Raw genomic sequence first — 13,897 nt, 5'->3', positions numbered from 1 at the left:
TTATACACTGCTCAGAAAAAATAAAGGGAACACTCAAATAACACATCCTAGATCTGAATGAATGAAATATTCTCATTGAACACTTTGTTCTGTACAAAGCTGAATGTGCTAACAACAAAAATCATCAATGGAAAACAAATTTATTAACCAATGGAGGCCTGGATTTGGAGTCACACACAAAATTAAAGTGGAAAAACACACTACAGGCTGATCCAACTTTGATGTAATGTCCTTAAAACAAGTCAAAATGAGGCTCAGTATTGTGTGTGGCCTCCACGTGCCTGTATGACCTCCCTACAACGCCTGGGAATGCTCCTGATGAGGTGGCGGATGGTCTCCTGAGGGATCTCCTCCCAGACCCAGACTAAAGCATCCACCAGCTCCTGGACAGTCTGTGGTGCATGGATGGAGGATGGAGCGAGACATGATGTCCCAGATGTGCTCAATCGGATTCAGGTCTGGGGAATGGGTGGGACAGTCCATCGCTTCAATGCATTCATCTTGCAGGAACTGCTGACACACTCCAGCCACATGAGGTCTAGCATTGTTCTGCATTAGGAGGAACCCAGGGCCAACCGCACCAGCATATGGGCTCACAAGGGGTCTGAGGATCTCATCTCAGTACCTAATGGCAGTCATGCTACCTCTGGCGAGCACATGGAGGGCTGTGCGGCCCTCCAAAGAAATGCCACCCCACACCATTACTGACCCACTGCCAAACCGGTCAAGCTGAAGGATGTTGCAGGCAGCAGATCGCTCTCCGCGGTGTCTCCAGACTGTCACATGTGCTCAGTGTGAACCTGCTTTCATCTGTGAAGAGCACAGGGCGCCAGTGGCGAATTTGCCAATCCTGGTGTTCTCAGGCAAATGCCAAGCATCCTGCACGGTGTTAGGCTGTGAGCACAACCCCCATCTGTAGACGTCGGGCCCTCATACCATCCTCATGGAGTCGGTTTCTAACTTGTGCAGACACATGCACATTTGTGGCCTGCTGGAGGTCATTTTGCAGGGCTCTGGCAGTGCTCCTCCTGTTCCTCCTTGCACAAAGGCGGAGGTAGCGGTCCTGCTGCTGGGTTGTTACCCTCCTACGGCCTCCTCCACGTCTCCTGGTAGCGCCTCCAGCCTCTGGACACTACGCTGACAAACACAGCGAACCTTCTTGCCACAGCTCGCATTGATGTGCCATCCTGGATGAGCTGCACTACCTGAGCCACTTGTGTGGGTTGTAGAGTCCGTCTCATGCTACCATGTGTGTGTGTGAAAGCACCACCAACATTCAAAAGTGACCAAAACATCAGCCAGTAAGCATAGGTACTGAGAAGTGGTCTGTGGTCCCTACCTGCAGAACCACTCCTTTATTGAGTGTGTCTTGCTAATTGCCAATAATTTCCACCTGTTGTCTATTCCATTTGCACAACAGCATGTGAAACTGATTGTGAATCAGTGTAGCTTCCTAAGTGGACAGTTTGAGTTCACAGAAGTTTGATTTACTTGGAGTTATATTGTGTTGTTTAAGTGTTCCCTTTATTTTTTTGGGCAGTGTATTTGGTAGAAAAATAGGAAATGGGTGAAACAATTTATTGAAACGTGCAAACTAACACTGAAATACAGTATACAGTATGAGGCAAAAACTGATTTTTTTTTTTTTACAACTCTAACGAGCTTGAAAGTCAATATTTGGTGTGACCACCTTTATTCTTCAACACAGCCTGAACTCTCTTAGGCTTATCGTTTCTTTTATGTAGTCTTCAGGAAGAGTTCTCCAGGCTTCTTGAAGGACATTCAGAGCTCTTCTTTGGATGTTGGCTGCTGTTTGTTCTGTTCTCTGTCAGGATGATCCCACACTGCTTCAATAATATTGAGGTCCAGGCTCTGGGGAGGCCGATCCATGACTGATAGTGTTCCATTGTGCGTTTTTCCATCCAGGTGTGCTTTTACTACATTGGCGGTGTGTTTGGGGCTCACTGTCATGCTGTAAAATGAAGCTGTTGCCAATCAGTTTCCAGATGGTATTGCATGATGGATCAAAATCTGATGGTACTTTTCATAATTCCATCATTTTTGACAAGATCCCCAACATCACTGGCTGAAATCAAACCATGTTTTGCAGATGGCTGTAGACACTCACTGTTGGACCTCTCAGCTGACTTCCTCTGTCTTTGGTCTCTTTTCTATTTTTTTAGGACACTATTTTCAGATACTGTTCTTCTGCTGTAGTTTTTTTTTTTTTAAGTCCCTTTGTGCTCCTCTTTATCATCCATTTTCCATAAATTTTTTAAAGACACACTGCACACCATGACTTCATTATACGCAGACATTATAATCTTGCTGCATTATCAAGCCAGAACTAGAATCTGCTGGGCTCTTATGTCGTGACATCTCATTATCATTTTAGTGCCAACTACGGTATATAAATATTAACAGTTAAACACATCTGTAGCAACATTACCTTTTAAACATTAATAAAAATAAATAAAAAAGAATACCACCAGCCCTTTTTTTTACAGCAATAAGAAATGAGTATTGAAAACCAACAACTGCATGCCATTTCTACAGTCACTGATTAGGAATATGGCAGAAACTGATTAAAGCTGCAATTTTGAAAATAAACACATTTTTAAAATTATCCTTTAAAATTATTATAGACAAACAGCAATTTGAACAGACTGACACGATCACTTCTTGCATCCATAACGGTCCACGTCTCCACCCTGCCTTCTCTCAGGGTATCCCGATCAATCAATCAATCCATCCCATGCAGCCCTGAATGTGTCTGGACAACCGCCTTGTGTAATCATGCTTGAGTGGAAAAACAGCAGCTCTCTGTTAATCACAATGCAACAGCGGGCAGCCACAAGCCTGCCAACAGGTATCCATTTACTCAGAGCCACCTCATATAACCCCAGCAGTTATGTTAGTTTCCTGTTTTTCTCTCGTTGACGAATGGTGCGCCTAAATATGGCAATATATCTGCCACAAACATCACACCAGAAGACCACTCAGCAAGACAAAGTGTACTTGAACAAAATATCTTTAATAGATATAAACTTTTTTTTGTTTGTTTGTTTTTACACATCACAGCTGAATGGAAACAGAATCACATGCTGTCACACATGTCAAGAATGAAGGCATAGGAGCAATCTGCTACTGTTACAGGCCTGGAACTCATTTTGTCTGGGTCCAGTTCGTGGCCTTTGTCCTATATTCTTCCCCCCATTTATCTTTCATGTCGCTACTTTCACTCTGCACTAGCCAGTAAAGCAGAAACACATCAAAAATAACTGTAAAAAATAAGAATGAAGGTGCGATTTTGATGAATATTAAATTCTCCCTATATACAGTTGCACAGCATCAGGGTACAAAAGGAAATAGTTAGTATGAGGATTAAATAAGGACTGAGTTTGGTCTTCTACAGACCGGATTCTGTGAGGGCTTTCACGCAGATTTACAAACTCATTTCAGGATTTACGCAACATCTGATCTGCAATAATATAACAGTACCGATTGAATCTATCCAGAGATTTAGGGATCAGATTGAGGCATTTTAGCGTGCTATAGGTGGAGGAGGATGAGAGTTCACTGTAGTAGTTTACATCTTGTCAACACTAGGTGGCACTGTCACTCAATCCACTGCAGCAGGCAACAGTTTTTAGGATTAAAAATATCATTATATCTGCTACCATTGTACTCTGGAGCAAAGGTTCACCATCTCCTGTTGGAAACTTTTAAGTCAAAGGATGCATCTTATCACTTAGGATCATTACTGGTATATACTGTACATCTCTAACTGTATATGGCTGTTTTTCTTTTCTTGGCCATCATCTTTGACATAAATACTCTCTACATTATCATATCAAGGGAAGGCGTGAGAAAATAAATGTGAACATCATATATTTACAATAATCTGAATATGTGACGCTGAAAGGTCGATTTCTATCTGTACGGCACCCATATTGTGTTTGTACAATATATTTATCTTTTCATATGACCAGTAGTCCTATACAAGTTTTACTTGCAGTAACCCTCATTACACTTGCACAGTCTTTTACATAGGCAATACAGACAGGCACACGACCTTACAGTGTTTACAGTGTGTGCTATGCAAAGGGTCTGTCTGTCTGTGCCTACCTACCAACACTAACCATCAAAAATGACAACTCCCATCATCTCATTTAGCTTCTGTTTGTTTGGTTTTTTGGTTAGTAATACAAAAATAACCCGTGTTGTTATCTGTGAACTGGAGAAAACTGAAGATCTTAACAGCAACAAATTTACAGCACACCTCTCAACTAATTCTCAGAAAGTTCTGACTTTTATCGGAGCAACATGGGACGATATTCAGCAAATTTATGTTAATGCTTTTTCCTTAACCGGAAATCTGTTCACTTAAAATTAGGTTAGCTTGGAAGCTAAATGGGGGCAGTGACTTTAAGTCCCTTTAAGATTTCGACATCTTGCTCTCTCTGACATGCAGGAATACCAACAGTCCATCAAGGTCAGAAACAAAAACATGTTATACTTTATGAGCTCCTAAGGAAGGGAGTGCATGCTGATGAAAACTGACACGCTGCTGCTCTTTTTGTCTATCCCCCTGGTTTTTTCTTGGTCTTTTATGATGACTATTCCACAGATCCACGAGGCTGAGGAAGGATGATGTGTGCATCCATGTTGGCACTAGTTTGTAACAGCACAATAGCAACACTGTTTTTGTGAGTGATTCTGTTGTGCACCGAACAGGACTGAAAGTTTGAAATCAGCTTGAGTAGTGGTTATTCTCCCAGTGGAGAGCAGTCAGCAGCTGTGTGCATCAGTTCATGTCGATGGTGTTAAAGACCCACTCTGTAAACTTCTTGAGCTTGGCTGAGGCGCTGTAGGACTCCTCGAGGAGACGCTGGTTGTCCTCTCGCAGGCTTTCAATTTGAGCCTGCAGTGATGCCTTGGCATCCTTCTCCTAATGGTTACAAAGGTACACAAACAGTCTGAGGTTCATACTTACATTTTGCATCTATATTGGTGGCAGTGTCATCAGCCACAGAGGAGAGGAATCAATATAATAGTATCATATCTCACCTTCTTTAGGTCCTCCTGTAGCACCTTCACCATGGATTCTAGCTGGCTCACCTTCCCCATCAAGCAAGCTGGAGTCTCTCTGTGAAAAGGTCAACATGACATTAGCTGGGACAAACTTCTCAGAGTGAAGCATGGGTTAAATGCTTCTTAGTCCAATCTTTGTCAGTATTGGCAGGAATAATTAATGATATGAACTGCAGCAGTGTATTTGGAAGAAAATTCTGTCTTTGATGGCACAGTTTTTGGGGGGTGGGGGTAAATTAAAAAAAAAATCAGTGGATTAAAGCAAACATTGGACCCAAGCCATGACCTGAGGCCTCTTACCCTGGCGAAGGCTGTCTCAGTGGAGCCGCCTGAGGCTCGGCCTGCTGGGGACTGGTGGCTGCTGCTGAGCTCTCAGCCATGGAGTTCTCCTCTTGGGCTGCTAGGAAAACCAGCCTCTGCTCTGAAGAATAAAAACAAAAAGGAAAAAAAGTTAAATGTCATGTTATTTGACCTGAAGATAGAACAAATACAATGTAACAATGCCCTCTACTGATAAAAAATAGAATAACAGGTGGATTTATCTACTCCACAACTTAATTAACCTTCACTTCAAATGTTTTTTCAAGGAGGAAATGAAAACATGACGTCTGGTTACCCTCAAAGGCTTTGGCAGCATCTACCAGGTGGGCCCAGTCTAGCGGGCCATCTGCCCCCGTGTCAGGCAGAGGCATGAGGACAGGTTCTTGCAGCTGCTGTTTCTTCCTCTCTTGATCCAGCTCTAAACTCTCTGGGGCTGACAGGTCTCCTGGGAAAGGAGAAAGAGCGCAGTAAAACATACTGAGTGAGATTTGTATCTGCAGTTTTTTGGAACCGAAGTTGGGAAACTTCATAGTCAACACATATGTGCATGGCATGACCATAAGACTTTTGCAATTGCATTTTGTTGGATGTTTTTATGCTTTTATTTCATTACCTGCATTCGCATTATCTGCAGTTTGAGTAGTACACATATTGTACATATATACAGTACTATGTAAAAGTCTTTAACCACCCCGCATTTCCTTATAATTTGCTAGGAAAATGGGGAATAGATGCAGCTATTTATTGAAACATGCAAACATACATAGAAATACAGCATATAAGGCAAAAACAGAATTTGTACAATTCTAACAAGCTTGAAAGTCAATATTTGGTGTGACCACCTTTATTTTTCAGCACAGCCTGAACTCTCTCAGGCAGCTTTCTTGTCATTTCTTCAGGAATAGTTCTCCAGGCTTCTTGAAGGACATTCTGAGCTCTTCTTTGGATGTTTGCTGCTTTTTGTTCTATTCTGTCCGTATGATCCCACACTGCGTCAATAACGCTGAATTGGTGAATTGGTTCTTTGCTAAGTTCTCTGTTAACTGACAACTGGTTCATCCCTACACTTAGGTGCCTTGTTAATGTTTGAATCATTCATAGGCCAGTGTTAACTGGCTTACTAAAAAACAAACGTGGAGAACTACTGCTCAAGACCAAAAAAAAAAAAGAAAACAAAGTCAGGCTCCTTGGAACAAAATATAAAGAGGTGGCTCAAGACTTTTGCACAGCACTTCATCCACTCCTTTTGGCTGCTCCCTCATTAACAAGGGGTCGCCACAGCGGGTAGCACCACGTGTTTGATTTGGCAGATGCAACCCCCAACAGATTTGTGTCTCCTCCCACTGATCTTTCGCTTGTTAGGCAAATGTGTAACCCACCGCATGATGGAGCCTCCAACAAGTTCAACCACAGAAACTAGACATTTACCGAGGGATTTGTGTGATGCTCTGCGACCTGGTCCGTGACGGGTGGTGGGTGAACGTGGCATGGTGGAGCAGGAGAAAAGAAGGTCAGTGGGCGTGTCACGCTGAACGCTAGAGGACGGCTCCCTCTGCCCGCTGTAAATACTCTCATCAGACAGTGTCCTCTGAAGGGAACGTCGACTGGGTGGCGGGCCTGGAAACAACGGCTTCACACAGAGATGGAAGCAGACAAGAAAACTCAGGTAAAAAGAGAGAAAATGCTGCGAATAAGAATGAATTGGAAGAAAAACCTTGAATAAAAACACTATAGGGTTTGTTCTTATTAGGGCTATGCCAAATCATATCATCTGTGATAATAATGGTACAAATTTTATGTGATATATAAAAATGTCACATTGCAATATCAGCCTCCGGTGAGAATTTTGTACCTAAAAAGAGAGCTACTTCAACAACCTCCAACAAAGCATGGTAACTTTGCAAAATACGCAAGATAAGTGTTCGCACTAAAGGTGGAAAACAACACACTTGTTTCACCACTTGAGGCACAAAAACACACCAGTGGATTAAAGAGGAGATACCAGCAGCTGGTGATGTGCAACCCAGATGTAAACAAATGGCTCTACTGAGCATCGCTGGAGCGCCGCTGGTTCCACTCCAGGATAGGAAATTATTGATGCAGTTACGACCCAAGATACAACATCCCAGCTAGAAAATAGTTTTCAGTTTTATTAAAGTGGCAATACTGTACAGCTCCTGATGAGTTACAAGATCACTTTAAGAATAACTAAAGCTGTTTCACTAGATTCAATGACTGCAGCTCATTGGAAAAGAAGGATGGGAAAGGCCCTTCATTCACTTACATACACTTATAAATGATGCTGCCTGCAAGCTGCAAAAGATATTGACAGACAACAGCCGGACGAACAACAGTGGAGCTAAAAACAAATTAGTGTTTATGTAGCCGACGATACCAGGATCAGTGTACGATATTAACTCAAAGCATTTCTCTGTACCTTCTCTTCATTTGTAGTGGGTGGAGGGCTGTCAAGTGTGATGAGCTTCTTTAAGTCTTCCTCCAGGCTGGACTTTGCAGTGTGCCGCTGGGGGGACTGGGAGCCCCGGAGATTGGCCCTGAGCTGGGGTTGACCACCCAGCAAACCATCGCTCTGGTGCCGTCTGGAAATAAAAGCAAAGTCAAATTCAGACAGAAACCTCCGCTAATGACGAAGCACGTCTGCGATTAGCAGCCACCAGTTCAGATGCCCAGAATGGATGAGGAAATCTGAAAGGTGGCTGTAACTGTTCTCTAACCAGGGTGTTGGTGACTTGCAATCGATGAGACAATGAAATACTGAATTTTTGCACCAGAAGCAACTGGGGTTCGACGAGCAGCCTCGACATTTATTACCAACACAAAAGACATGATTTGGCTTTCTGACCAAATTCAAAGACATGAAGTAAAGAGTGGAGAAAAAAGTGTCATCCTTTCTACAAACCGAAGATTGAGCTGGAAAAAAAGAAAATTCAAAAGTCACCAGGTGGTGGCACTGTTGACCAAATTAAAAAAAAAAAAAAAAAGACTTAAAATTAGCTGAATATTCACTGGGACAAATATAACAAAATATGCACCTCTGAGAACATCCCTGACAGCAGGATGCATTTCTGCACTGATTTCTAATCTTTCCTCAGCGTGCAGCGCTGCATTAGAAACAGTTTTAAACATTCACAGATGTTTAGTTAAAAGAAAAAAAAAATTCCCATCTTACTTGCGAGTGCTGCCAAAGTCCACTGAGTTGACCGTTCCTCCAGGCTTCCTCCAGCCAATAAGATACTTCGAGGTTGCTCCTTGACGAGGGTAGAAGCTCTTGGTCCCAGGGGACTGGCAGCTTGAGGATGTAGGTGAAGTGGATGCAGGAGCAGCCTCATCCTGGGGGGACATGGGGCTGCAGCCTGAGTGACCAGAAGTGCTGGAAACAAAACATGAAGGATAAGCAGAAAAGTGTGACACAGATTTAACTGAAGAGACGCATCATAGATGTTATGTATTTATAATTTAATCAATATCAAACACTGCGAGCAGAGTGATTGAAAAAAAAATGGATGATTGCTCATGCAGATATATTTTATTTTTCAAGTTCAACATATCAAATTGCCTTAGCTGTTTTCAATAAAAAAAACAAAGAGCCAGACTTCCTTAAAACCTATTAGTAAACGCACTCCTTAATTATATATCCAGACATCTCTGTAGACTGAATAAACTGATGAATTCATAAATACGAAATAGGACACCGTGTCCTTGCACTTCATTTTCAGCTCTTTCAAATAACATTCCTACAGAGTTTGACAATGCTTGAATTTCCCAACATCAAGTTTTGTGTCTGTGCAAGCGCGCATGTGCGTGCACATACTATAAAACAAAGCTGCCAATGTACAGGTCTGGTGGAGCCGAGTTATTTCTGGCTGAGTGAAGAAGAGAGGGAGGAAAGCTTTAGTTGATTCAAAGGAAGTGGGATTTAGAAGAGGGGAACAGTGCTGAGCTCACAGTCTGCATTTCTAGCAACTTCAAGCACTTCCTTTCTATCATGGATACCCAGAGACTGAGATACATACAAATGCAAAACCACAGACACGGATATTTCATTCTTCCTCTCTTTCAGCTGGGACAGCACAGGATATATCTGGACTACAATGAATCACTGTCTGTTTAATGAACCATTGATGCAAAGGATCAGATTCCTAGGCTGCCTACGTAGCTAAATTCTAACAGAAGAGCAGCACACCTGGAGTGGGCGGTGGCATCACTCAGGCTGTAGGAGACGCTATCGGGACCTAGTGGAAAGGATAACGGGCTCTTCGCTGGGATCTCGGTGCCTACGGGCACGACAATAGAGTCTGGAGTTGGAGGTGACGTGTCGGTGGTCGTCTGGCTGTCTGCTGGTTCATCCTGCCATGGGATTTTGTCCTTTGCCATGAAGGCACCAGTGGAGGAAGCTGTGCTGCTCTGGGTGGCAGTGAAGGAGGTTGCGTCAATGCCGCTGTCACTGGAGGTACCTTGAAGATAGCCATTTAGATCTAGTTCACTCCGTACTCCGGAACGGGAGCCAACTTCGTACCACTTCTCATCACTGTGGGCGGAGCTGGAGGCGTTGCTTGACAGTGTGTTGCTGCTTGATTGGCTGGATGAATATGGAGCATCTGCCTATTACCAGATGAGAAATCAAAGGATCAGTTTCAAGCATAGAAAACAAGACATTTTGCTGTAGCATTTCCATGAAGTCAGTGTGTTTCTTCTGCATCACCTGAAGTGCTCTGAGAACCCATAATGTTGGAAACATTTTAATTACTGCACTTAGCATAAACTGCTTCATGCTACACGAACTTTAGCTCATACTCAGAAGATATTAACTGTGATTAGACAATTTTTTTTTTTTTTTTGCACAGAGCCTCCCTTATCAATTTGCAACATGCCATGAAATGGCAGCAAAGAAATTACATCTGGTGGTTGCTGGCTACTACTCACCTTGGCGCTCTTGTTAGGAGACATGTGGCTGCTCTGCTCTAACGGCTGAAGTCGAGGAATCACCACCTTGGAAATCACAGTGTCTATAGAGTCCAAAGACATGAAAATGAGGTCTATAGATACCATAACATAAAGCTTGTTTGTTTTTTTTATTTACCAACACTGATGTAGGCGTTCTGCCTACCTGAACTGGTTTTGTCCCCTGATCTGCTGGTGGGATCCCCCTCCACAGGTCGCGACCAACCAACACCTGAGCTAGACGATACTTTGATCCCATTGATTCCCTCACCTGCCACCTGGCGTGCAGATGAACCGGGGGACTGGCAGTTGTTATTAAACCTGAAGAGACAAAAAAAAAGTTCATCTACGTTACCATGTAGCATTCTTCAAGCTTTATTTTGATATGTATGAAATTTAGTCTGCATAATCTTCAGTGATGAACTCACCCATCGGGCATAGACTTCTGCCTCCAGTGGGTGGAGGCCATGGTGTCTGTGTAGGAGACACTAGAAGGGGAGTTTGTGTTGTGTAGAGTGCGTCCCATCACAATGGAGCAGGCAAGAGCATAGTTGTCATTCCCTGGGGAATATCTGTGAGGAGACATATGGATGTCATTAAAGACATATGTTACAACCACACAGACGAGTTCAGCGTGTCTGCAAGTTTCATAACAGCATTATATTTATTATGTGACCTTTTGGGGTTAAGCGGTCGACCATCACTAGATACACTGCGGGGAATAGCAGCAGGGTTACTGAAGTCTGTGGGCGGGGCCTTGATGAGGGTTCCCCCTGTGCCAGCAGCACGCGTTTGAGGGCTGGATGATGTGCGTGGCCACTTGGTGTTATTGTTAGTGGAGCGAAAGGGGAACTTTAACTCATAGGGCATGCCCTCCTTGTGGTTTTTGTAGTCCACAAGTGGCATGTGGTAGATTTCTGAGCAGCCTCTGTTGGCACATGAAGCATTTGCAGTCAGAATACTTTAAGGATAGCCTCAAAAGCCACAAACCAGTACATTAACTACAGTCTCTCTTGTATCTATTCTTGATTTATATCCATAGTACCTGCGTGGTGTTGAGTCTTCATGTGGAGGAATGATGACCACCTTAACAGTGACAGAGGTTCTAAGAAGGTCAATCATCTGCTCGTGGGACAGTGAGGCCACTGACACCTTGCAAATCTCCACTAAGCGGCTGCCCTGCCTGAGCCCAGCCTGCCAGGCATAGCCGTAGGGCTCCACTTCTGCTACGATGCCCTCGAAGTTGACATGAAAGCCCAGCTGGCCCAGGGCGTTACGTCGCAGGGTCATCTCTGTGGTTTGACTTCCCTTGGTCAACAACTGGAGAAAAGACCGTGTGAGAGAGAGCAAATCAAGGTGGAGTTAGAGAGAAAGGTGGTGTAAAGTTAAAAAAAAAAAGAAAAAGTGGATGAAATCTATTGTTAGTCCTTTGCACACAAGCAGAGGCAAATATGTCATTCACATAACATAAAAAGAAGACATATTATTATTATAATGTGCCTTTCTGCACTTTAACACAGCTCAGCACCAAGGCTTTAACATATTTTTGAGTAAGAGAGGTTATAATTTCTCAAAAGCGATACAGCTGCTGATTTTTTTCCATCTTTTGGCAGATCGCTCCAAAACTGGACAAGCAATATCAAAACAATCTAGATGGATAAAAAGTGCTATCAGCCAGAGTTAACCAAGTAGTAAAAAGTGGTCTGAGTTTTGGTTGTTAAAAAAAAGGAAGAGGAGAAGATGATGATAAAATAAAGAACTCCTTCCTGTACTGTCAGCATGAAGCACAGGGACGGTCCTTTTTTACTTTATCATTAAGCAGAACTGCAGTGTCTGATGAATGACTGAAATATCCCATCAAGAGTGCCGCTTTATCTAGACCATAAGGAAACCCTCAGTAATGATATGAATTAAACTACTATGCATTATGCTTTGCATGACTTATAATCATAGGGTCAGTGCAACATCTGTGGCTTTTTGGTGAGTCCATAATTTCAGGCTACGCCCTTATGTTGCTATAATCATCAACAATAGTTATTTTTTTTCGAGCTACTGTTGTCAGGGAAGTGGACAAAGGGAGAGCATGTCCTAACACTGAAAGACTTCACTGAGCACTTTTTTGCCTGCATTATTGTTCACATGGAGGGTGATTCCAAAATGATGTTTACATTCACTGACTGATAGTCTGGGACTGGTTAGCTGGTTGATTTGTATGTTTACTAGATGCTTAAGTTAACCAGCCTAAGTGTAAATATGATGATAAAAGCAGTAATGCTTTCATGATGGTCACGGTTCAAAGGATTTGTATGCATGTTTACTACGATTGTCAGAGATGCAGTTTTCGGCTCATATCTTCAGCAGATGGTGTATGTTATAGACATGTACTGCTACAGAAAACAACAGTCGGCCCACTGACCTCCAGTCTTTTGACAACCTCTCCAAAGTCCTCCGTGTTGTTATTGATGGAGCGCAGAGATACACTCTCACCACGCTCATAGTAGATCTTCATGGAGGCGGGGCTCCCCGTTGACCAACCAATCACATCGCGTGTCGCACAGTTAAACACGACTGCTTTGGCCTCTTGATCCAGCAGGATGATGAAGTCATTCGAAATGGCCAACAGGCACTCGCGTTCGGCCCCGGCTACCTGATCCTCAGCGTGGACCTGCCAGGTTATAGCCCCGAGACTCCGGAGCTCCGCCCCGCTGTACGGACGCACCTTCTCCCGTCGTTTGTGTGCCAGAGAGATGAAGGGGAACTTCCCGGTGGGTTCTACTGGTGTACTGGTCACATGTCGCTCTGCCAAATCCCGCAGATACTCCTGCCGTGTTCGTGTTGCCATGGCTCCAAACTTATCTGACTTATGAGCTGCGTTCTCTGCGTTGATGACTTTGGCCAAAAGGAAGTCCCTGAACACAGTGGACTTGGGAAAGGTCACGCCCTTCGGGATTGGTGGGCCAAAGGAGGGAACGTCCTGGGAGCGGGTGACAGCCACACTGCAGAAGATAAAGAGGATAAGGGAAAATAAGTTGTAAATACTCAAGAACTCCCACTCTCTGGGCTTTACATTTGCAAGATAGTCGAGAATGAATGGGGCCTCCTACAACTGTAGCTCTAAACATGTCACTTTTGTTGGGTGAAGATTTTTTTTGGCAGAAGTAGTGAAGAGAATAGTTTTGTTTCACTTTTAGATTTATTTTTACAGGTTGCCATTACAGTGAAATACATTTCTGTAAGGATTGGAAACGTCACAGCACCATGAGCCACTTGAAGGCATTAAGGAATGAGGGTGAGTCTAATCATAAATCCATAACTGACAGATCAGAATGCATTAGCAGAATGCCAGGATTTTAAGGGCAAAATTTGCCTTCCTGAGAAAAAAAAAGAAGGACATAAGTGTTGTTATGCATCAATCTGGACATATTATCAATACTACAAAATAAAATGTGGTTTTTCAGGGGTCTAGAAGCAGGTGTAAATAATTACTTAAGCCATTTAGCTTCACTGACTCCTATTCATT

General features: G+C 43.3%; 1 protein-coding gene across 1 annotated transcript in view; it reads right to left on the bottom strand.

Moving 5' to 3' along the window:
• Window positions 1–3,013: 3,013 nt before the first annotated feature.
• LOC115772241 (signal-induced proliferation-associated 1-like protein 1) overlaps window positions 3,014–13,897 on the bottom strand; it is a 36,736-nt gene continuing 25,852 nt past the window's right edge. Inside the window, exons 8-21 of the mRNA XM_030718312.1 lie at window positions 12,794–13,373; window positions 11,423–11,697; window positions 11,054–11,305; window positions 10,806–10,949; window positions 10,544–10,698; window positions 10,360–10,442; window positions 9,620–10,038; window positions 8,606–8,806; window positions 7,853–8,015; window positions 6,844–7,045; window positions 5,711–5,860; window positions 5,395–5,515; window positions 5,071–5,149; window positions 3,014–4,951 (exon numbers count right to left, since the gene is read on the bottom strand). Coding sequence (XP_030574172.1) covers window positions 4,808–4,951; window positions 5,071–5,149; window positions 5,395–5,515; window positions 5,711–5,860; window positions 6,844–7,045; window positions 7,853–8,015; window positions 8,606–8,806; window positions 9,620–10,038; window positions 10,360–10,442; window positions 10,544–10,698; window positions 10,806–10,949; window positions 11,054–11,305; window positions 11,423–11,697; window positions 12,794–13,373 — 2,968 coding nt within the window. The 3' untranslated portion in view covers window positions 3,014–4,807. The remainder of the gene's footprint in view (window positions 4,952–5,070; window positions 5,150–5,394; window positions 5,516–5,710; window positions 5,861–6,843; window positions 7,046–7,852; window positions 8,016–8,605; window positions 8,807–9,619; window positions 10,039–10,359; window positions 10,443–10,543; window positions 10,699–10,805; window positions 10,950–11,053; window positions 11,306–11,422; window positions 11,698–12,793; window positions 13,374–13,897) is intronic.

This window comes from Archocentrus centrarchus, chromosome 22 (assembly GCF_007364275.1).
Source record: "Archocentrus centrarchus isolate MPI-CPG fArcCen1 chromosome 22, fArcCen1, whole genome shotgun sequence".
In the NCBI taxonomy this organism is placed as follows: Eukaryota; Metazoa; Chordata; class Actinopteri; order Cichliformes; family Cichlidae; genus Archocentrus; species Archocentrus centrarchus.
The sequence above is the reverse complement of the archived record's forward strand: the minus strand, read 5'-3'. Positions and strand labels throughout refer to the sequence as shown.